The sequence below is a fragment of the Dermacentor albipictus genome, chromosome 9 (genome assembly GCF_038994185.2).
Source record: "Dermacentor albipictus isolate Rhodes 1998 colony chromosome 9, USDA_Dalb.pri_finalv2, whole genome shotgun sequence".
Classification (NCBI taxonomy): Eukaryota; Metazoa; Arthropoda; class Arachnida; order Ixodida; family Ixodidae; genus Dermacentor; species Dermacentor albipictus.
The window spans coordinates 93024110-93048712 of record NC_091829.1 but is presented as its reverse complement, the minus strand read 5'-3'; the positions used below and the strand labels follow the sequence as shown (position 1 = coordinate 93048712).

Genomic DNA, 24603 nt, shown 5'->3' with positions numbered 1-24603 from the left:
TGCTGACGCGAACGAAAACCCGGCTGCGTCCGATGGTTACTTCATGGCATGGCATGGGAAACCAGTAAAGAGTGCAGGGGAGAAATGACGGAGCGAGATGAGGTGATAGGGGGTATGTGAAGTAGGGAGAGGGTGGCGTGAAGTCACAGCTTGGGAGCCAATAAGTAAAAAATTCTAATTGGTCGATGAACACGCTGACACATTTCCGTTGATCTGACGGAAATGTGTTGGCGTCAACATATTCAAGTCTTATATAACGAACAAGACCTTACCTGAAGAGCTCAACAAGGCTGCTTAACAACGCCTAAACCCTTTCACTTCATGCCTAATGAAATACGTGTATCTGTGGCGATCAAAAGATGCCGAAAAGGGAACTTACGCGACGCAAAATACAAAGTATAACATTAAGCGTGAAGTGGCATTCGATGGGTGGTGGTAATGAACCTCGTGGCGTTCTTCCGGCGTCTTGTTGGGTACTTAAGGCTTGTGAAGGGTTAACGCTAACGCATTTCCTTCAGATCAACAAATTTATCAACTGTTAGGCTTTACTCCTTCACAATTTTGTCGCAATTATTTCCCGATTCCTTGTTACTTGCTAATACTTCCTTTACCCGGCAATTATGTCAAACCATTCCAATGAATGGACAATTGCTTTCGCTTGTGTATTCTAATAATCCAGAACCCAACATTAACATCGACGACACTGTAAAGCTTACAAAACACCTAAAATGTGCAGCTCTCGCGCAACTTTAGTTGAGACCTTGTTTTCAAGCTAAATTGGGATGCTGACCTGCAGCCTTCTCCAATCAATGCGCAACCAAATGTCTCTTAGTGTAGTGCACCAGGCATCCCTACAAAATATAATACAACGCAAGAAAGACTGAAATCGTATAAATATCAGAAGACGCGACGTGCTGCATTAGAAATGCAATTAATACGTAAGCCGTCTACGGCCCTCCGTACAGAGCAGAATTGTGCGGTTTTGCAACACATTTAAAGAGGGCGTTACCCGATCTCTGTCTACCATCTTCTTATATTGTTTATCATTCGGTGGCGCATTCTCTTTTTAGCAGTGAGCGCTAGTGGCGTTCGAGCCAAACACCACCTTTTAAACCTGGGACCGTAATACACGTTCACTGAACCGTCAACGCATTCCACTCTGTCTTGCATAAATAATTCGTACTTTTCATTCTTCGCAGTTAATCTCGATCCTCAATAATCAGTCACCTCGCTTATTCTTATCGCTATACTACACTCATGGTGCAAGAGCGCCGTCTATGTGGGGTCGTTAATTTATTTATGAGTAAGCTGCTAACGACTCTCGAGTCAAGTTTGGAAAACACGCTCGTTAATGTGGCGCAAGCAGCGGATCTTCTGAGGTCTGCACTTGCTCTACCAGACCGAGTTCACCTCATGACTTTTCGCCACTGAAACGACGCATGCTAGCAATATTTGGTCACTGGAGCTTATGAATCTGTCAGCTTCCGACAAAGCTATGTCAACCCACTAGTGGAAGGTGCTCTGACCACACGTGGAGCGTTAGTAACAGGAAACAAACGCAATAATCCTTTTGAGCCTTTGGTATACAGGCAATTCACACAATACGTATTCGTAGGATGTGCACCACACGATATTATGACGCGAGACTCGCATTACTCAGTTCAAGATGTAAGGGCGGTTGGGTGGCTGCCGACAAGCCTTGCCGGCGTTCTCTCGTCTATTGAAGAGAGCATGACGACGAAGCGGTGAGCGCGGCGTCGGCCACAGGCCCGGTCCGGAACGTTGTGGTGTGTGTTTTTTGTTGTTGTTGTTCTTATTCTCGTTGATCTTCTTTTTGTTGTTCTTAGTGTTCTTATTCTTGTTGTTCTTCTTCTTTTGTTGTTCTTCTTATTGTTCTTGTTTTTGTTGTTCTTCTTATTGTTCTTTTTGTTGTTCTTTTTATTGTTCTTCTTTTTGATGTTCATCTTGTTCTTGTTGTTCTTCTTGTTATTGTTCTTGTTGTCATTGTTCTTCTTGTTGTTCTTCTTGTTCTCCTTGTTGTTCTTCTTTTTGTTCTCCTTGTCGTCGTCGTCGTCGTCGTCGTCGTCGTCGTCGTCGTTGTTGTTGTTGTTGTTGTTGTTGTTGTTGTTGTTGTTGTTGTTGTTGTTGTTGTGCATGACGCAAAGACACTCCGGAGCTGGCAACAAAAGAGGGTACTCGCAAAAAGAAAGGTGAGGCAACAGAAATTGCGTACAACGCATGCACAATCTCATCATGAAACGTGGTACTCGGGAAGCATGCGTGGCTCGTCAGCTGCGCACAAGTAGGGACAACACGAGTAAAAAAGTGTGCGGATCCCACGCACTGTGGGAATCGGTGTAAGCGAAGCTTTCTATCGTGTTTGCTTTGATTCACTATAATTAGCGGTGATGTTGGGAGCAAATTTGTAGGTTCTTCAGTGTTTAGCCCAATACGATAGTGGTGAGTAGATGTTATACGTTATCCTGCGTGCACCACTGCGTTTGTCTGCATAGAAAACCGAGCGCTAGGGAGACGTGCTTGCTTGAGGCACTGTTGTGCGTCAGTGTTCATAACCTCTAAAACTTGAGCGTTATCAATGTCTCACATTCCCCACCGGATCGTGACACAAGTGTTCAATTTTAACACACCTCTCGTATTGTACGTAATTCAGATAATTAATGTAAAATTGTATAGACACTGTTACAGCGGAAAAAAGAGGACAATATCGTCAACTGGGAAGACAATGAAGTGGCAACAGCCTCTCGTGATTCTCGGCTGTTGTTTTATATACGCCTTGTAAATACATCGCGTAAATAGTTTTATACCCGTGACATTTTGGTGGAAGTACTGGGTCCGCGTCTTCACCACGGAGCTCCGCAGGAGACGTCTCACCCAGCCTGGAAGCATGCTTCCAGCGGAAGGCACCGCATCTGCATCTACAATGCCGACTACGCATACCCAGTACGTTGCTCTACCTCAGCCACAATACCCCGGCAAATTCACCGGCCTTGATGGTGTTGACGTAGAAGAATGGTTGAATATGGGTGAGCGCGTCAGCAAGGGGAGCAGGTGGGATCCGACCACAATGCTGGCCAATGTCTTCTACCTCGACGGAACACCACGAACGTGGTTTCACGCACACGAGGAAGAGCTAACCAGTTCAAAGAGAAGGTGTCCGACGTTTTTGGTAATCCGACCGGTAGACAATTAGCCGCCAAACAACTCGCCACGCGTGCCCAAACTGCTACCGAGTCGTATGTCTCCTACATTCAGGACGCCCTAGCCCTCTGTCATAAAATCGACACGTCCATGCCTGAGGCGGACAAGGTTGGTCACGTTATCAAAGGCATCGCGGACGACGCATTCAACCTTCTGGTGTTTGGAAACTTGTCGACTGTCGAACCCATCATGAAAGAATGCCGCCGTTTCGAGCAGGCGAAGAGTCGCCGCATATACAATCAGTTCACATGACTTCTAAATACTGCAGTGACTTCTTCCTGTACTGACCTCACCGATCAATCTAGCTCGCCACCACCAAGCGAAAACGTGACCCGAATTGTACTCCGTGAACTGGAAGCAGGGTGTGCTGCCTTGCCTCAACAGACGTTTTGGAACAACACTGCGGAGACGATATCGCAAAATTTGCCTACGAGTGACTGATTTTGTTTGCGTTCCACGACAGGTCTTGACATACATCGAAATGTCGCCTTCTATTCCAGTTCCTGATGGTGATTACATCTTCGCTACCATAACTGCCATCGTTCTCACCCACAGCGTTACAGTCCCGCATACAATACTGAGGGTCACAGACAATCGCACGTACCTCCCTGTGGTGAATTTCGGGCTCGCTCAGCAAATTCTGCCGAAAGAGATCACCCTGGCTACAATCACTGCTTTAGAAGTTAGTTCCGTTGAGATTTTTGCCATCGACGCTTCCTGTGAGCCTTTCCGGTCTGCCCAATGTACTGACAGCGGCATTAGGAAAATGGTCGCCCTGAATCTCATTCCTGCGGAGACTGAACAGCTCTGCAGTCTATAGCTTTCCTACAAGGATATATTCGACCTGAATAAGCGACCCGTAGGCCAGACGTCACTTGTCAAACATCAGGTGATACAGGCGATAATCCACCTATCCATCGGTGACCCTACCGAGTTTCAGCTTCGGAGCATCACATCATCAAAACGGAAGTAGACAACATGTTAGCTAAACACATCATTGAGCCATCGTCAAGTCCCTGGGCGTCCTTTGTCGTGCTGTTCAAAACGAAGGACCGCTCATGGAGATTATGCGTTGATTACCGCCACCTCAACCGCATCACGAAGAACGTCTACCCACTACCTCGTACCGATGACGCCTGCGATTGCCTACATGGGGCACAGTATTTTTCGTCCATCAACATACGGTCCGGATATTAGAAAATCGCTGTCAGTGATCTAGATCGTTAAAAGACCGCCTTTATAACACCTGATGGTATCTACCATTTCAATGTTATCCTTTTTAGGCTACGCAACCTCCGGCTACCTTTGAGCGTATTATGGACTGATTACTCCAAGGAATCAAGTGGTCGACTAGTCTCTGCTACCTAGATGATGTTATTGTGTTCTCGCCCATATTCAGCACACACACTGAGCGCTTTTCAGTTGCACTTGCTGATTTTCGCAAGGCCGGTCTACAGCTCAACTCCAAGAAATGTTACTTCGGCCACAGAGAGATTTCTGTTCTTGGACATGTCATAAATGCGACTAGCATCCGACCGGACCCGGAGAAAATTCACGCCGTGAAAGATTTTCCTGTTCCACAGTCCGCAAAAGATGTTCGAAGTTTCGTGGGCCTTTGATCTTATTGCCGCCGCTTTGTTAAAGATTTTGCCACCATAGCGTGCCCTCTAACAAATCGCATGAAGAAAAGCGTGCTGTTTTTGTGGGAAGCCTCTCAGGCTACCGCCTTTTCTCGCCTTACCACCAGGCTCACTAGCCCATCGATTCTAGGACACTTCGCTACTTTAGCCCCTACAGAGGTGCGCACCGATGCCAGTGGCCACAGAATCGGAGCTGTCTTCGCACAAGTTCAACACGGCCATGAACGTGTCATCGCGTACGCTAGCCGTCTTTCGTCACCTGTAGAGGGAGCGAAATTAATCTATTACCGAGCGCAAACGTTTAGTCCTTGTGTGGGCAGTAGCGAATTTCCGCCCTATGTTTATACGGCAAGCCCTTTTCTATTCCAACGGACCGCCCCGCCCTCTGCTGGCTTTCGCCCTTAAAAGATCGCACAAGGAGACTATGACGATGAGCTTTGCGGCTAGAAGAGTATTCCTATTCGGTGGTGTATAGGTATGGTCGCCCACACAAGGACGCCGAGTGCTTGACCCGTTACCCTGTATACACGACCGCCAACGCCGACAAGGACGCTTCAGCAAGTTTTCTTTCCATTTCGCAGCTTTTGTAAGTAGCCAACGAGTAACGCCATGACGCTACTTTGAGGATTCTCATTGACCGAATGGAATCCGCCCCTACCGCTCCATCGTTACGGTGGTTCGTCTTCAACGACGGGATGTATTGTACCGACGCAATTTTCATCCTGCGGTCCTTCCCTCCTCTTTGTCGTTCCTCAACACATCCGCTCAACCGTGCTTCAGGGGCTTCATGATGCCCCAACTGCCGGACACCTTGGGGTTGCTCGCACTCTCACGACCACGTGCGCCGTCGCTTCTACTGGCGCGGCCTTGTACGCTCCGTACGGCTCTATGTAGCTGCTTGCAAGCCCTGTCAACATCGGAAAAAGCCAACAATTCTTCCTGCCAGAGACTTACAGCCGATCGACATTCCACCTGAATCGTTCTTTCGCGTGGGTTTGGATCGCCTTGGCCCTTTCCCCGAGTCCAGCTGCAACAACAGGTGGATCGTTGTCGCTACTGATTATACGCGACGCGCTATGTCATCACTCGGACACTTCCCTTGAGCTGCGCAACCAACGTCGCAGATTTCATACTCTGGGATATTATTTTAGTACATGGCGCCCCGCGACAGCTCCTTACTGACCGCGGCCTCACTTTCCTCTCCCAAGTGATCACGGATATCCTATACTCATGTTCTACCAAGCACAAAGAGGCTGCTTACTTTCATACCCAGATCAACGGCCTTACTGAGCGACTTAAACGGACCATTACTGACATGATATTGAAATACGTTTCACCCGACCGCAAGGACTGCGATGTGGCTCTCCCTTATGTCACGTTCGCCTATAATTTATCATGTCACGATACTGCATGCTGGGTATCGCCCCTTTTACTTGCTCTTCGGTCGCAACCCTGTATTACCATTGGACACTTCAGTCCCCTTGCTGCGGGATTCGAGGACCGAGTATGCCCGCGACGCCATCGCCCACGCTGACCATGCGCGCCAGCTTGTCCGTACTCGTTTGTTGGCATCGCAGAAAACTCAACGGCGCGCTTACCCATCGCCGCCATCGCGACGCATGCTTTTCACTAGGCTCTCTCGTACTACTTTGGTCCCCTTGCCGCCGAATGAGGCTCTCCGACAAACTGTTTCCGTGCTACAAAGGCCCTTACCATGTTCTACGTCATGTGACCAATGTTACTTACGAGATAATCCCCGTGTCCTTTGTCATGCCACCCGGTTCCACATCACCTGAGGTCGGAAACGTCTCTCAGCTTAAGCCTTACTGTGCCCTTACCGATGGTCCCGTCTGAAGCACCGCGACGGTGCTTTCTCGCTGGGGGTCGTGTTATGGTGGGAAAGAGGACAATGGCGACGACGGTGAAGACGACGAAGTGGCAACAGCCTCTCGAGATTATCAGCTGCTGTTTATGTATGTATTGTAAATACATAGTGTAACTAGTTTTATACGCGTGACAATATTGTTCACTTAACCATTTGTTTATTTACACTTTTCTCCTACCCGACAGTCGCAGCAATCAATGCTAATAAAAAGTGGTTTGCAATGACCGGTGACTAAGACCTCGAAGTTCCTAATTGTTACAGTTGAAACACCCTTTAAATTACCTTGCAGTTGATATCTAAATAATTAGGACTTGTAAATAATCGAGAATACTGAAGTGAACAGTCACTAATGAGCAATGTTTCGACCCTGTCTGCTGAATAATCCGATAAAAACGTTTATTGAAACTGATAAATAGAAATGAGAATGAATAAGCAACGACTACCGCTGGCATACAAAACAAAGTGATTTGTTATCACTGGTGACTCAATCCTACCATCTCTTAGTTATAATGGTTGAATTAATTGGTTATAATGGTTGAATTATTTTAATTTGATATCTATGACGTTGTGCTGATTAAAAGTACAAGCACATTGAACGGAACGTATAAGTAGTGATCACTAACTAATCGATATCTTCAATTAACAATGGTAACCAAAAATACTCAACTGATCGTTTTTCATTGATACCATTGACGACGCTCACGAATCAAGGCTAGCACTACTATCATAAACAAAGTGATTTGTGATCGCTAGTGACTCGGTCCTGTCATCTCCTAGTTACTATAATATAATTACTGTTTGCATGACTTTTCATCTGACGTCCATTACGCTAGACTGTAAACTATACGTGAAGACTGTACTCAGAGTATCAGTAGTGGTCTCTAATAAACCGGGCGTGATCTGTCGGCAGCGGTATGCAAATAAAGAGTCATTTAATCAATTTTCAATTCATATAAATGACGACGTATATGAATAAAAGTTACCACTCTCATACTATATACTAAAGGAAGTTATTCGTGATCACTACTAACTCATTCCTACTATTCCTAATTATCATAATTGAGGCACTGGTTGAATGACTTTTCATTTAATATCCACGACGCCATGCTGTATGAGAGGCTGACTCGGCGTTATCAGTTAGCAAATATAATCAAAGAGCTCATTTATTTAAGTGCAAATGACACCAGTGACGACGTGTAACAATCAAAACTACGAATATACCAGTAAAATAAATGACTCATTATCACTATTGACTTCATCATACCAGTTCCCAGCAGGTCTCGTTGTTGATTCACCGTTTATTACATTTCAATTGATATTAAGACAAAATGGCGTGTAAAGGTGAGAAAAGTTACCATACTATGTCATTAACCAGTGATCACTAATGGCTACAGTTGTAATAGTTAGCTTTATTGCGTAATAACGTAATTAATTGCTCAATAATTATTTGTATTTACTGACTGCTTCTCATGAGTTCTCCTGGAACCCAATGTTTATCTTTCTAATTAACAGATAAATTATTTTACCATGCGCCGAAACTAGAGAAAAAGTGGCGTGTGCAGCCGGGCTTAATGCTCGGATGTCACTCCATAAAACCATTCGGTTCACTGCCCCTTGCAGAATTTCACAGTGTCATCTTTCCTCATGCACAACGACGCGAATGTGCATCACAGCTGCACATTCGAGTTCATGAGTTTATACATGATCGACGAGCCCTTTGCCGACAATTCAACGATGTACGCATGAATATTTTATTGCGAAAGCAATACTGCTCGCACTTCCGGCCCATTGGTGGTCGTGGCGCCTCCTGACACAGCTGCGCGTCACGTGACCATGTGACGTCACGCCAGACCGAGAGACGGTGCCCCAGCTCGCGGCATCGATTGTGGAGGGGAAGCCTTGCGCGCCGCTGCTGCGGCGCTACCGAGAGAGGGCGCTCGCTGGTGTGACGTCATGCCAGACCGAGAGACGGGGCCCCAGCCAACACCACCTAGATAGCACAAGGCCTGTTTACTCCGGTCCATGACGTCACGCTACCTGGCCCGAAATTTCTATTGACAAGGCTGGTGTGATGAAAGCGGTGACGTCAAAATCACTGTTGCCTACTCGGGAGCATCCCCATTAGATTCTATGGCAGTCGGGCCAGGTAGCATGACGTCATGGATCGGAGTGAAAAGGCCTTGTGGTATCTAGGTGGTGTTGCCCCAGCGCGCGGCATCGATGGTGGAGGCGAAGCCTTGCGCGCCACTGCTGCGGCGCTACCGAGAGAGGGCGCTCACTGGTGTGACGTCACGCTAGGAGGATAAATGGGGCTACAGCTCGGCTCCTCGCAGTGGTTGGCACGCTGCCTTGCGCTATGTCGGATGATGTATAGCCATAAGTTTAACAAAGGGCAACCATTTCCACACCATCAGCCGAACCAAGGCGCAGCCAAGGGTATTGCTTTCGCAATCTTCCAGGCTTAACCAAGCTAAGCCTTCAGCCATTTTTCCCCTGTAGAATGGCAAGCCAAGAGAAGCGCACCAGTGCAAAATTAGATCATAACGTTGCCAAAACAGCATTACAATAGGTCAGCGACATCGGAATTGTATTCGTTTGGCAAATTCATACAGGCCCTGCTCCTGGCAGGGCAATGTGCGGGTTAGCACAGAGATGACCTTTGCAGCTTCTCTAAAGGCCTCGCTCCTGGCAGAGTAATGTGCATATTAGTATAGAAATGATCTTTGTAGTTTCTCTGGCTCCCCTATGTGAAATCTGTTCGAATATAATTTAACAATATTTAAAAGATTGGCCGTCTAGTATAATCAAAGATCATTTCATTCACAGCGTTGACCTTTTATTTCATTGCATATACAAGACAAAGAAAGAAATCTAATTGTATGATTTAATGACGGCTGAAATACTCCATTGCTCTACAGACGCCAGAACTCTCGGGCACCGAAATACGAAAGCAGGACGTGATTGAAGCCGCGAAGTGCCAGTGCTCCCTTTAGATTTCACCCAGTTTTGCCCAGTAATTATTCCTTGAGCAAGGTCGCCGCACCAAACTTGGGAAAATATTTTACTAGCACATGGTGATGATTCATAAGAGGTGACAAAAAGTGTTGTGTAGTCATTAGGTTTACGACACTAAGCGTTATAAAGGGAAAGCAGCCGAGTAGCTACTGTAACCGGAAATTGCCCAGTGCCAGCCTTGTCTTCAGGAAGGAGGTGGTAGCAACATACATATGGAAGCAGGGAAAGAAATATGGTAAAAAGAAAGGTAAAAGCGAAAACTGTCACAATGACGCAAGGAGGAGCAAAGCTAACAAGATGTACTCAGTCAGAATGAATCGATGACTCTGGGTAAAATAGTCAACAAAATAAATTCAGCTATTTCTCAGGCTGTGAATTTATTTGCTGCGGTCTAAGCAGGGCCTGGTTTATGTGAGCATTCTAATCCGAATGTTTACCTTTTAACGCTTTGTTGGTGGGTCGATCGAGCAGCTCTCCGCCTGGTTTATGACCGTGGTCGGGGCGGGTGATAACAAAGTCAGAGAATCGAGCTCTAGGAATCACTACTTTATACCGGACTCAGGTTCTAACAGCGGACAAGCATTCACAACGGCGCATTCGTTCTTTGCAGTAGTGCCTGCTCTTACCTCCAAAATCTTCGCGTATAAGTTACCGATCTCGAAGTCTGTGCGGCGCATTATAACCCCGCACGAATTGGCCAACGGCGAGATTTCTTTAGTTCAGTGGTTCACACGTGGTTCCCTGCAGGGCAGGAAATTCGATATCCAGTACTGGGAGTTTCTTACGCTTTGTTCTTTTTTTTGCCCGCAATAAAGCGAGGGTGAAGCTCAGAATTGAAAGGTGGCCAGACGACGGCACAGACGGAAGTAAGGGCGGACGCAGCAAACAACGTTACGAGCTAGTAACTGTTGTCCCTGTAATAAAGCCCCGCTAAGTGGAATGTCTCGGCTTAATATTTTTTTTTCAATTCTTTAGAGATACGGAGTTGGGAAATGTGAATGCTGAGCAGTGGGCGTGGGCTCGCAGCTCGAGGTGGGATTGATTGACTGTTTCGTAGCCTGTTTCGACCCACTTCAAGTACACCAAGCGGCGTCAGTGTTCCCCTTATGTGTTACGACAGACATTGGACTCGACCTCACTTGATAAGCTGCTCTCGGGCGGAGTAATTACCGGCAGACTTTGCAAGGTGAGGTCCGACTCCTCATCCTGAGGTGCCTCCGCGGCACAGCGAGGACGTCATGAGTTCAGCTCGAATGTTTCGTTTGTATCGGTTAGCACGCTCATTGCAAAATTTTAAACCCATGCAAGTAGACTGCAAGGCTGCGACGTCACCGCACCTTATTATATTTTATTGATATTAGAGTAAATAGCTTTATTTGGCTACCGTTTTGCACGGTTACGCGCCGCCGAGCTGTACCAACCTAGCCGTTGAGAGTGGGGAGAGTATACTGGTTCCTGAGTTTTGAGGTGAGGGCGGTCACTGATAGGCTCCTCGCCAACAACTCCGTGACGACTAACCTGCGGTCACACAAAAGCGGACGCTGGCGCAAGTGTCGGGAGCGAATGAGGGCAGCCCTGGGGGAAATTGAGGATTACCGGGCGCGTTCGTCGCCGGACGCAACTATAGCTGCGTGCTCTCACGCTATGGACTTGTGGCATGAGAAGGTTTATAACCTTCTCAAAACAGAAAAGTTCTTGTCATTTGTATCCAACGACAGTTGCATTTAATGTCGTTGGACGGCTGCTGCAGGGCGATATCTGATGTCACTAGCGCGAGAACCCTCTTCGGAAACAAATAAGTTCACTCAACTCATTCGACTACGTTCGTGTACCGAAAGAGTACTCTCGCCTCAGAATGACCGCGAACGAATATAATAGAAAGAAGTAGTCGATTAATTAAAGCAATTAGCATGTTTTATTTTTAAGTGTCTCGTTCTTTTTTTAAATTTTTCTAGGGGGGGGGGCGAGGGCAAGACACTCAATTCATTCCTTCCCAGTAGTATGAGTATCCTCGTTCCCAGCCATTTGGTCAATAGCGTTGCCGGCCGTGTTTAGCGTCATATCATTAGCGCCGTTGGTGCGAGCCCAAAGAGCAAATGTCATCATGAGATCTGCGGATGAGTAACGTCATGCTAATGATAATTTTTGTTCGAAACTTCTATATTTAAGAACATTTTGCACATGCACCATCTGCGTTTTCTGGTCTTCGACGCATCACTATTGTCATCGTCTGCAGATGCCATTATTTTCTGTCCTGCAGCAGCGCACGACATCTAATCTCTTTTGAAGTAATGTATGTCATTAGATGCAAATGACGTTAATTTTTCCCATGTGACAGGGGTTTTGGATGCTGTAGACTGGTGGTGGCACTGTGTCGCACTTCTCCGATACGTTAGCTGAAGCCGTTGCGCGACGACCCAAAGTCCACTGCGCTACTGTTGTCTAGACGTGCCGTTTCATATGGCGTGATTTTAACACCAGCTCCAGCGTTACACTGTCACACTGTCGTGATTCAACTGTCGCGATGCCGTCTTTGTTTTATTATTGCCTGTTTTCTACTTCTATATCAAACAACAAATGACATTTGAGAAAACAAGATAAATTAACAAGTTTTCAGCACCAAGTGTCGGCCTTACAGGGCTGACTATTTTAGAATTCTTTGAGCGCGGTCAAGGGTTCCACCCTTGACAGCCACGCAGGTACACAATCTTGTGCTTTCTGAATTTCCACAAATCTCGACATGCACTCTCGGAAATGCATTCGTGCAAGCCGAGCATCGGGATCGCAGTGATACCCCGCCATACGGGCGCGCCATAGACAGTGAAGGCCAACTAGCATAATAAGGTCAAACGGCAGTCCATCATCGTTTTCTATAGATAAGTATCTAATACCTTGTAGATCTAAAGGAAAGTCTTTTTTTGATGGTCCTGTGAAGTACATCCCAAAACAAGACACCCGCCCAACAATCTAGAAATACATTATCTATAGTTTCTGGTTTCTTACAGATCAAGCAATGCGAGCCCCAGGGTAAGAAAAAACCACGATCTTCTAAAAGGTTTTGGCATTCAACGTACCCGGGTGAAGCTTAAAAAAGAAAAACTTGGCCTCTGGCATTACTTGCATTTTTTTCACCCGCTTAAGCACGTCTTGCCCCTGGCCTCCACTGTACATGGCTCTGTACATTGGCACAGGGAGGACTACATCGCATACATCTTTGTACAATGTTTTACGTTTCACTGAAAAAAGGTACTCATTTGAAAATCTAACGGAGAAGAACCGTACACTTAAAATAACTTCTTTGAGAAATCCACAAACAGGACCGCTCATGTTGTCTGTACAGACTACATAGCCAGGTAACGCGCTCCTTAGCCTCACTTGGCACACCGTGCGCAAGAAAGGATCGCTTAAGTCGCGGAAAAATAAAAACCGGTTTACGACCTGTCGTATAAAAAGGTGCGTCATTCCCAAACCTCCGCCTTTAACTCGCCTGAACAAATTCGTTCGACTGCATCGTTCCCAATTCGAAGCCCACACAAATACTGCGAATACTCGGTGCAACTTCTGTATATTTACCCTTGAACAATGCAATACCTGCATTACATACCAGATTTTTGTGACAAAGAATATATTGCAAACTGTAGCTCTTGCAAACATTGACAGATGTCCACCTTTCCATTTGTTCGCTTTTATCTGTGTTTCTCTTGTTTGATCCTGCCAATGCTCATCGTTATTTTTGTAATATTCCAGCCGGATGCCTAGGTATTTAACGGGTGTCGTCAGCCACTTGACGTTGGCGAAAGTGACTGGGGTGGAAGGCCATTCTCCGTTCCAGAAGCCAAGGCACTTTCCCCAGTTTGCTATGCTTCCAGTTACCTTGCCGAAACCCTTCACTATAGCGATAGCTGCAGCTACACTCTCTTTATCTGTACAACAAACTGCGACGTCATCCGAATACGCCAGAATTTTAACTTCCGATGCATTTAATCTGAAGCCGTGAATGTTGCTGCTTTCAATGATCGCTAGGCACATTGTTTCTATATATATATACTGAACAGAAGGGGACTCAGGGGGTAGCCCTGGCGTACAGATAGCTTCAGGTTAATGGGGGCCCCCATTGACTTGTTAACAATGAATTGCGTAGTGCAGTTCCGGTACGCCAAAGCTACCCCATCTCTAATGATGCATCCGACATTGGATCGCCGTCGCCTTCACGTTGCCATGCCGTCTACAAAAACACGTCGAGGATAATTTGTGCCCGACATCATCAGTTACTGCTACCGAGGTGAGAAATACACTTCAAAAGTATTGCTGTGCGCCTGTTTTGATATTGTGCTGTCCACTTAAGATATTCGGTTATTTTGACAGCCATCTTCGATTACATCGGCACCATCTTCTATTTCCTTTTTTTTTCTTTTACATTTGGGCACATAGTAGGGGTGAGCAAGCGTTCCTCCGCACTCACGAAACTGCAATTGCATAGCGCAATTGCAAAGCACCGCGAGCGACGTCTTAAAAGACTGGTGCTGGAATTGCGTAATCCCGAATCAAAGAGAGCTGCCGTAAACAGCCTATGCGTCGCGATGAGCCGAAGATCACGACGGGTACTTTTCCAGCGATGCTTTTAGTATGATTAGAAACACTGCATGCATGTTTTCTTAACGTCCCGCAAAAACTAAACGATGCACCGAGCTTATATTTAGAAGAATTGGGGCGAATGATGGGATCATGTTCAGGCAAAGAGTGGAGTGCGTTACAACGACATCGAGCTAAGATTTGAGGGAAATGGCGGACATGCTATGGAAAACGTGTGCGTAATGTTTAATGTTCACATTTGCATGCACAACGAGAGACGGGGACGGGGAAGAAAGCATTCACACAGGGCGAGCGCTCAAGTTTTAATAAATTTGGCTGACGGAAAACGTTTTTTTTTTTTTCAGGACGTTTTCAGTCAAGAAAGTTTAGTTGAACTTCTGCTTGAATTCCCTGCTAGCCCGGTCTCAATCAGTTCCACCCTGTCCCCCGTCGCTTGCAGTATTTTATGCGAAGCATATTACGAGGGCTCAACCCAGCTCCTCAGGCGCGGCGGTGACCATGAAATCACGTGACACCGTGACGTCACGACAGAGGAGAAGTGGCTTTGGCTCAACTCTTGCAAGACGGGCTGGGTGGGAATCGAACCAGGGTCTCCGGAGTGTGGGACGGAGACGCTACCACTGAGCCACGAGTACAACGCTTCAAAGCGGTACAAAAGCGCCTCTAGTGAATGCGGTGTTGCCTTAGAAACGCGCTGTTTCTAAGGCGTGCGTCTCTTGCTCAGGCGCACATTTCGTTGCCGCGCCGAACGCTGCTTTGCTCGACGCTCACCGCGTCCAATGCGGGGCGCGTAGTCGCTGCCCTGTAGCCCATTGTCTTACACCCCTTGGCGGGTCGACGGGAACGCTGTCGCGTTCCACTCTTGAAGGCGAAGAAGTAATGCATGAGTTGTTTCTTCGTCTAGCCGAACCAAATATAGCCAAGCAACAGCAGTTCACCAGGCTAAACAGTGGTTCAACAACTAAAATAAAGGCTAGTATGCTTCGCATCCTGGGCTTAACCTTACCTAAGCCACAGCCATTTTTTTCCTTTAGGCTTTGCAGATAAACTACAACTTTTGCGAATAATTACTGAATAGTCAGTCTTTCAGGAATTTCGTGCGTTATATTTATACCAACAGCGTAGAAGGTTGTCATGGTGACCGCGGTAATTTAAACGTGTCACCGACATTATATTTGGTCCAAACGGATAGCCTCTTTGGGTTGGTCGGTATTCTAAGTTTAAAGTGGGTTAACTGCTGGTTCCGCAGCAAATTATTTATTTTATGCTCCAAAGCGTTATACAAGCGTGAGGTATACGCACGTTCTCGCTGCATTTCTGCTTGCTTGTGGGCTTCATATAAGTAATATTGTTAGGTATGTTTATCGTTGTTTTCATTTTCTCTGTTTTCATATCCTACGCCCTGAAAGCTTGCGTGTGGAAGAGCTTTCCTCTGTAGGCTGTGAGCGAGGCCTTTTTTACCACGTAGAGCTGCAGAAAATACCAGAGGAAATGTTGCACATCACATATTTCACCGCAGAAGGTAGAAACCGGGGCCGTGAATTGTTCAGTCTTCAATAATGTAGCCTAGCTTTAGGCAAAGTTAGCTTATAACACTAATTCGTGCGAAGAACGTTGAGGCTAAGCCGGGTCCGGATGTTAATTTGACCAAATCGCAATATTGGTGAAGAAACTGACACTGTCAAACGAACGATTTTACAAGGAAGTGACAAATAAATTAAAGACATCAGCAATTCTGTGACAGGCGTCAAAAGGAGGATCTCCCAAATTGAGGAACGACTTGATACTGTTGACAACTTAAGTGAAAGCATTACGGCTGTCGGCTCTGTTCTTCAAAAATCTCAAGTACACTTGAAGAGCATTGAGCAGAAACTGATCCAACAATCAAAGCTCGTAGTGAATAACCTGAATAATCGAACTGCGCGAAATAATCTGGTATCCAATGCTATTTCTGAACAGGCTGCTGAAAAGTGGAGCGACACGGCAAAACCTTTTTTCGGAATTCGTCACGACAAACATGGGTATATTTAATCAGGTACAGTAGAGTGAGCCCATCGAGCCGATAAAAGTAACCCCGATCACACTCGGCCCGTTGTGGTTAAATTTCTGAACTTCAATGACAAATGCAATATCCTGAAAAGCGCCTTTAAACCAAAAGACTTGGCAACCGCTCGCATCTGGATGGAGGAATATTTTTTTCACGGCGAATGCAACTGTTCACAAAAAGGCACCGTGACTTCGGGCACGCGAAGCGCCAGCCGAACGACAAATATATGCTGCAGTGTGCTAAGCTTATATATTCAGTGTAACGGATTTTTACTGTCGACCGTTCAAGCAATGAAATGGTTCCCTTGTCTAGACACGAGGCTCCTCCAAATGGCAAGTGACGTCTCAACGTAGCTGAAGACAAAATGCTGTCTATTATTGTGGCAAATTTTATGTCTTTTCAGAAAACAGGATCATCTTTGTACGTTTGTCGAGACCTGGGCCCCTGTAACTATATTCCAATGTGTTTTTACTCCAATCCCCTGACGTCAAATTGGCGTAACCGCCGACGCAAGCATCAGGCGGTGACCCGCAGGGTTGTTTAGAGAGACCAATCAAATGCTTTCCTCGTTTATAGAAGGTCACTTTTGTTCGCTTTAAAAATGAATAGCATTGCCTACACTGAGCGGCTTGTCTTATCTAATTGCCGGATAAGAGGCGAGGAGCACGGCTCAAGTGCAGAGGAATTCGATGGGGCCGAGCCAGTGCACTGAAAATTGATAACCGGGTGAAGAGGGTGGTGCGGCGTCTGCGATTGGTCCTCTTTCCCTTACTTAGCTTGAGATGGCTCGTCGAAAATCGCGGCGGCATGCAACGGAAGTTTAACAATGCCGCTAAAAAGGATCATCAGCAAAGAAAAGTTGACTGAGCGAGTTCGTAAACGTGCCGAAAGTGCTCGAAAAAGTTACACAGCCTCGCAAGAAGTATTATTGTGCGCAAATAAACCCTTGGTCTCCGGCAGGTGCGAGTAGTCAGTTCCTGAGTGATCGGCGGCAGCCATCTTTTATTCCTTTCGTAACGGGGCAGCCTGCGGCTATTCCGAAAGAAAATCAGTTTCGTTCGGCCTCTCAATGCATCTTTAACGCGAACACGTCCCTTCGGCGCGGTGAGTTTTCGCGGTTTTGTGACTTCGCGTGACAGGCAGGTGAAGTGGGTGCAGCCCGAAAACTTTTGACCAATAGCCGAGGTCTAATGGCGAAAAGGCATCGAATCGGAAATAACTATTTTTCTTTTGTTCTTTGCAGTCATGCACAATCAGTGTCTTCACATCATATCAGATGCGGAGTAACCGCTGTTTTCGTGACGTCGCGTGACAGACAGGCGAAGTGGGGGTGGTTAAAAAAAAATGGCCGTTGGCGGAGGCAATGATTACAGAATTGGAATTGAAAGGTTTGGAATAGTTTTACGTTATAGCACCCCTGCTCTGCTGTTATCATGCTGGGAACGGAGACATGACTGTCGTGCGATATGTCCGAGAGTGAATTAACTTTTTCGAAGAACTTTATTTTGTTTCCAAAAGGCAGGGTACTAACGGGAGGTGGTTGTATTATAACTGTAGTAAAATAAATTCCAAGTGCCCCTACTTGTCACGGGTTCTTGTATTGCAATTTTGTGGGCCACGCTTCAGCTTTCATTTGTAACTTGTGCCGTTGGGGTTTGTTACCGCCCACCAGAATCACAAGACACATTCATTAAATGCCTGACTGAATAGTTAATCTTTGTATGCAAAAAATTTCCCGGCTCACCTATGATTCTTGCCGGTGACTTTAGCTACCCTGGAATTAACTGGTGGACGGCCACAGCCGTAGTTAGCCCAAGCTGGATCTAAGAATTTTCTTGACCTCATTTCTTCCTACGGATTAAACCAAATATAGTCTCTTTGCCAACACAGCGGGATGCTATACTGGATCTTGTGTTGACCCGTCAAAGTGTCGGATCATGTGTTAAATCGCATCGGTGGGCACAACGTCCTCCATTGTGAATAAGAGCTAAAACGTTAAAAAAAGTGTACAATAAAAGAAAATAATTTGATCACGTGCAGGCAAATGTTGAAATGATGACCAGCGAGCTCCCATCTTTTTGTTAGAAGTCTTGAGTGGCAGGCACGACCGTGATAGCAATGATAACTCGACGATTGCTTGTAACAAGCCGACTGAGCCTAAACAGGTGTAGTTTCGAAAAATACAAATAACTCAGTCTACGGGATGAGCATCACTCGCCTCTCACGTAAGGCGCTGTAATAATAATAGAAAACGCTCTTATTTAAAAGCTAAACTGTCGACACTGATGATGCCTAGAAGTGCTATTAGAAACAATCAAAGTTACGCGAAACCGACATTGAAGCAGCTAAGCACATTTTTAACCGTGATATTTTCATCATACTAGCTGACAGCAAAAAAAAAACAATTCTGGAACGTAATACACCCCAAACTGTCATCATCATGCTTCAGATCCATAATGAAAGACAACAAATTCCTTCCACCATCAGAAGTCGCTAACGCGTTAAATTCTTTATTTTGTTCGGCTTTTACATGCGAACTTCCTGTTCCCGCTAATATTGACTTCGGTTCTGTTACCTCCGTCATGAAAGATATCATAATCACACAGAAGGACATAGAAGGTGCTAGTTATCGTCTGTCTAACAGCTCGGCTTCCGGTGCAGACGAAACCTGTCCAAAACCACTAGAAGTAACTAAACCAGTGATATCTGTCCTTTTCGCCTCTCTTTTCCAATAATCTATTCATTGAGTATGCATTCCTGATGGACGGAACATAGCTAAAATAATTCCAATCTTTAAGTCCGGTTACCCATCATCTGTCTATAACTAAAGGCCGATTTCACTGACCATGCAATATTCTATGTAAACTATAAGCACACATTAGATCATCAGCACTTACGAAATACTTAAAAGTGCACAATCTTCTCTTCCTTAACCAACGCGAGTTCCAACAGGGTCACTCATGCGATACACAGTTATCCTAACCTACCACCTATACCAAGCTATTAACAACTCAGCACAAATAGACGCCATATTTATTGATCTTGCGAAGGCTTTTGACAAGGTAGCTCATAACCATTTATTAATGAAACTTCGCTATTGTAACCCAAATAGCAGGACTACGAATTGGATTAGTTACTTTTTAGCTAACCGGTACCAATTTGTAACTGCTAATGGGTTTTCTTCTCCGCGATCAGTAATAAAATTCGGGGGGGGGGGGGGGTGCACAGGGCTTTGTATTGTCAGTTTCAGTTTCAGTTTGAGTTTATTGAGCGTTTGAAATGTTTTACAGAAGTAACTTTAGGAGGTCCCATAGTCAAAGACTGAGGAGGGACCTCCAAAGACTCCACCCCTCGTCCTGTTATTCCTGCTATACGTCAACGAAATCAGGAATAATATTACATCTACAGTTCGTTTATGTGGAGATGGCTGCGTAATTTATAGATGATTAACTAACCCTGCCGACGCTGACCCTCTACAACCTGACTTTGCGAAAATTACCGACTGGTGTAAACAGACGCACATGGAAATAAATGCTTCAAAGGCAACTAGGACTATCGGTTTCACTACAGCCACTAACCCAAAACTTATCCATGACTCGGTGAACGGCCTTATTATTGCACATGCAGACACTATAAGATATTTGAGAATTCACTTATCTGCAAACGTTTCATGGAATCAACACATCGATGTGATTACTAGCAGCGCGGGCAAAACACTTGGCTACATCAGGCGTAACCTTTACTCGGCGAACAAGTCCACTAAATTATTCGCCTATACGACAATGGCATTGTTCAAAAACGGAGTACGCGTCTTTCTTTTGCAACCCGCATCAGTGGTAGCTCATGAACAAGCTCGAGTCAGTCCGAAGCAAAGCAGCCCACTTTATTACAAAAAATTACTCACGAACGTCTAGTAACATTAAAATATATCTAAATCTGCCCTCTCTAGAAAATTGAAGACTGATAGTACTTGTGTCCCATTTTTCACAAACTTTATCACTGCAGGTCGTCTTTCAGCGCATGCCACATCAGGCCTGCCTATCGTATCTTACCGCGCTTTGACCATCCCTTTAAAGTGCAGCCCGTTCTTGCGCGCACTCACTCCTTGAGTCACTCGCCCCTCTTTCTCTGGACTAACTGCAGTAAGTTACAAAATGAAATCGTACCCACTCTAAGTCATGGTGATTTCTTAGCCAAATTAAAACACTATTTTAACGCGCACACGTGGAATTTACTTGTTCATTCGTTCAAGACGTCAGTGTGTTCTTGTCTCTTTTGCTTGTTTTTATTATTTTTTTATGTTCCTTGCGCAAATCGCTTTGTTTTAGGTTAGCACCGAGTTCCTTGTACTGCTTAAGATTTTTTTCAGGTTCTTTTATTCTACATGCAGTATCTGCTGGTACGTGTACCTATTGTAACAAGCGTTTTACAGTTGAATGATGCATTCTAAATAACCTTCATTTTTTTGTATCACCCATCTTAATGTACATAGGTGTCTTCAATGTTTCGTTGGACATTGTTATGCTTTTATATTTTTTTGCCAGTGTTCTTGTTGGCATTTTTAACATTCATCATATGTTTGAATGCGTATACTGTAACTACCATTGCTTGATTGTAACACACTTATGTAATGCTCGTATGAGCCATTAGGGTACTTGAACAAAAAAAAATCAGTGGAGTATAGCTGAATTCTTCGCCATTGCTCCCTGAAGAGCACGGAGTAACCAGTAAAAGAGGTCCACGGATGTTAATTGCCTTCCTTCTAGTCGCACAGGACGTAATTTTTTGCACCCCATTCCGCTGAGGTAAAATACACGAAAAAACAAACCGCGAAATTTTTAAATGATGCAGTACGGCAGCATTAAAACAAATTAGGCAGATATCGAGATAGGCGCCCGGTTGGTAAACAGTCGTAACCGGAAGGAGTCTGGATGGCAGGAGAGGGGAGGAGATCTTCGAGCAGATGTTTAGAGGAGTTCCGACGGGAAATTTCCAACTAATCATATTTTTGGGGGAAGGGGGTTAAGAGATTGTTCTGCGAAACTAAACCGACAGTGGGTCTGAGACGTCCCACTATTTTTCCTAGGCTTTCAAAGTACCTGCAGTTCATTTAACTGCATCACCCAGAATCAGAAATATCATGCAAGTATTTTAATACATGCTTTGTGTTTTACAGCAGTGGAGATAATGACACGCCGGAAATCGTGGCATCAAGCTTCACAGAAAATGGCGGGCACAAGCTGTCCATCTTTGTCACAGGGAAAGCAACAAGCTGGACTTATCCGCACTCCGCAGGACTGGACGTCTGGACTTTACTTGTGTTCGCAGATTACTCATGTTGTTGAAATCATTTACAAATACGCAGTTTTAAATCAACAGCGCTAAGGGCCCCATGTGGCAGAAAATCCGGCGTCGGCATCCCGCGCTCGGCGTACAGCATCGACCATCTTTACGGGAAAAAATCCACGCAGGCACTCCGTGTAGCGCGGAGACGTCACTAATCTGATTGAATTTGTCAAAGTAGAATGCGTCAGAAAAATTGTAAAGTGCGAGTTACACACAGCCTACAGACACGATAGCGTCGGATTGTCATTTGAATGTACGATAATGCATAATTTTGTTACGCGGTAACTCGAACACAGATTTTCCAGCGTTTCTACCGTTCATAGAGCTGAAAGCCCGCTTCCTTGCAACACCTCCAGATGGCGCTCGCCTCCGCGCATCCGCGGCCCACGCAAGAGGCCGCGTTTCTACCAGCAACCTCGCCTTCGTGCATAACGTTCGCCGCCAGCGTTTCCTGTTAAACATTGCGGTTACGAAGTTGTAGTTGCAGTGAAGCGTGAGTAGCAATCGGGGATGTTCGAAGCTTAAGGTGACGCTTAAGGGACGCTTAAGGGACGCTTAAGCCTAAGCTTAAGCGTCCTCCAACTTTTTCAAAATAAGATCTCAATTACCAGGACTGCACCATCCAAGACTGTATCTCTGTGCGCGCGTTTCTAGGGCGTGCTTTAGTAGTTATACTGAGCTCGTAATTTCGCCTAAGCCACTGCTGCAATTTATACTTGTGGAAGAAAGACATCCGGGGATTCACTCAGACACATGTCTATACAGCAGGGCGAGCTGTTTCTTTGTATTCATTCTAATGTCTTACAGCTTTCGTTTTCTTTTATTTTTTCAGCGAAAGCGTCACTACTGAACTACTCGCTCCGCCTATTTGTCTACAAGTAAACTTAACGTAACTTGTAAGTTACGAGGAGTGTTCTTTTACCTTCTACACTGTAAAAATATTTACACTTAAGCATGTTTTCTAGTCGCATAGGTCGCAAAGAATTTCACATGGAGAGATATGAAACTTTCCCGTCGGATATTTCTGTGTGTTCAAGAGTGTCAAAATGATTATATAGTTTTCAACTACGTATTTTGTCATCGCATGTCTAGTTAGAGTTCCGTTGTGGTCCTCTATAAATTTTTGTAAGGCCCTAACGATAAGTGTGTTACCTGTGCGAAAGGAAAACACCCTTAAGAGTGTGAACGTTTTTACAGTGTAACACCATTTCCTTCGGTCATCAGGTGCCGTGACGAGGTGTCATTATTTGAAAACAACCACGACAACAGCAGTAACAGCGTCGTTGCCACAAAATTCCAATAATAATATTATTGTCCTTTTCGTTCTTTCTTGTTCTTTTCTGATAACTGTACTTGAGATATTTCGATTGCCGGTTATGAAGAACGCATAAACTATCATTTTTCCTGCATTTAGAAGACGGCCACTCAAAACTCCTGCAAGCTCCGACGTGCGGCACAATGAGATTGCTTCGCCCTCTTTCGGTCAGCGGCGGATGTGCTCTCGGCCTTCAAGATTTCGCGCGCCATTCAATCTCGGAGGCCTTCGAAGAAGGAAAAACGCGTCAACTTCCCGCTCGGAGAGGGCGCGCGCAGCACAACATCCTCTCGACGATCGACTCGTTAACCACGGTCCAGATGGCGCGGTTTCGCTATTACTGCGCTTGCCAGTTCGAACATACGAGACCGCAATTTTGGCAGACAGGGCCCCGACACACACGCGCTTGCGATGTTTATATATTCGGTGTGGCTACTAGAAACCGTAGCGTCGCTGCATCGCCTACGATATCACTCGCGACGTCTTAACGTGGAACAGATAAAAAACGTGCCTCATCAAGGAACTACCACAGTGTCCTGCATGTTTGCCTACGCATTTCTTTGTTTCGACGAAGTAACGAACACCAACATATTACGGGGAAGGCATGGGGGGGGGGGGGGGGGGGGCACTATGTTACGATTAACTATTTCGTCGTTTTCGTCAGTTTTCCATCCTGTGTGTCGAACAGCAAGTGAGTTTTTCAATAACGTAAATACGCAAGGTTATGCTACATTTCTTTGTCAATACCGTATTATCCGACTATGGATGTGGTACTATGTCCGAACCTTGAATGGGAGACGTGAGATCCAGGCTCCGGTATCCAGGCATCCTATGCTCAAGTGCCCCGTGGCGTCATCTTTCGGCAGCTCACGTTGTGACGCGGTCTAACTACCGAAACCGAAACGTAACGTAACTAACCGAAACGTAAATAACTCTTTTAAACCATTTTTGGTCGGTGTCCAGACCTCTTCCTTTTAAGTACGGTCTAACTAAATACCAAAGGGGGATTTTTTTTTAATTCACAACCTCGTTAAAAGGCTACACTTCAGTTTCCCTTACACTTATTATGTTTAACATCACTTCCTCTTTACCTGTCTACAGAAATATAATTTCACCTTGCACTTGGCGCCCCATAAAAGCGTTTCCAATATTTTTGATAACGACAGGCCGTAATGAGACTTCATGAACAGTTTGAGAGTGTGCAGATCAGTGGATATATGTCAAATTTGTGTGTTTGTACGATCAATGCGGGCATCATATTTTTCACCCACTTCCTGCAGCAACACGCCAGGGCATCCACCAGGCGAGTATCTCCAGCTGTAACTAAAGACTTCATCTCTCACTCAAAATCAGTGTTGTGTTAAGAGAGACATTATTTGCTGGGTAGCCCAAAATGACAATTTTTGTCACCGCCAGTAGTAAGTGCTATTTCTTGTATCGCAATGCCTTAAACTGTTTGCTGAATGACGCATTTACCTGACAGAAGTATTTTTGTCCTTGTTTTCGTGATACAGGGAATCATCCACGATGGAGTAATATGAGA

The 24603-nt window shown here is 45.5% G+C and overlaps 1 protein-coding gene across 1 annotated transcript; it reads right to left on the bottom strand.

The window, feature by feature from the left end:
* Positions 1–1661: 1661 nt before the first annotated feature.
* LOC139050160 (nuclear transcription factor Y subunit gamma-like) lies at positions 1662–2156 on the bottom strand. Its single transcript, XM_070526374.1, has one exon. It carries the CDS (start codon positions 2154–2156, stop codon positions 1662–1664), a length of 495 nt encoding a protein of 164 aa, XP_070382475.1.
* Positions 2157–24603: the final 22447 nt, after the last annotated feature.

What these genes read in the sequence shown, in the direction of transcription:
- LOC139050160 (XM_070526374.1), bottom strand. Translation starts at nt 2,156, where the DNA reads ATGCACAACAACAACAACAACAACAACAACAACAACAACAACAACAAC.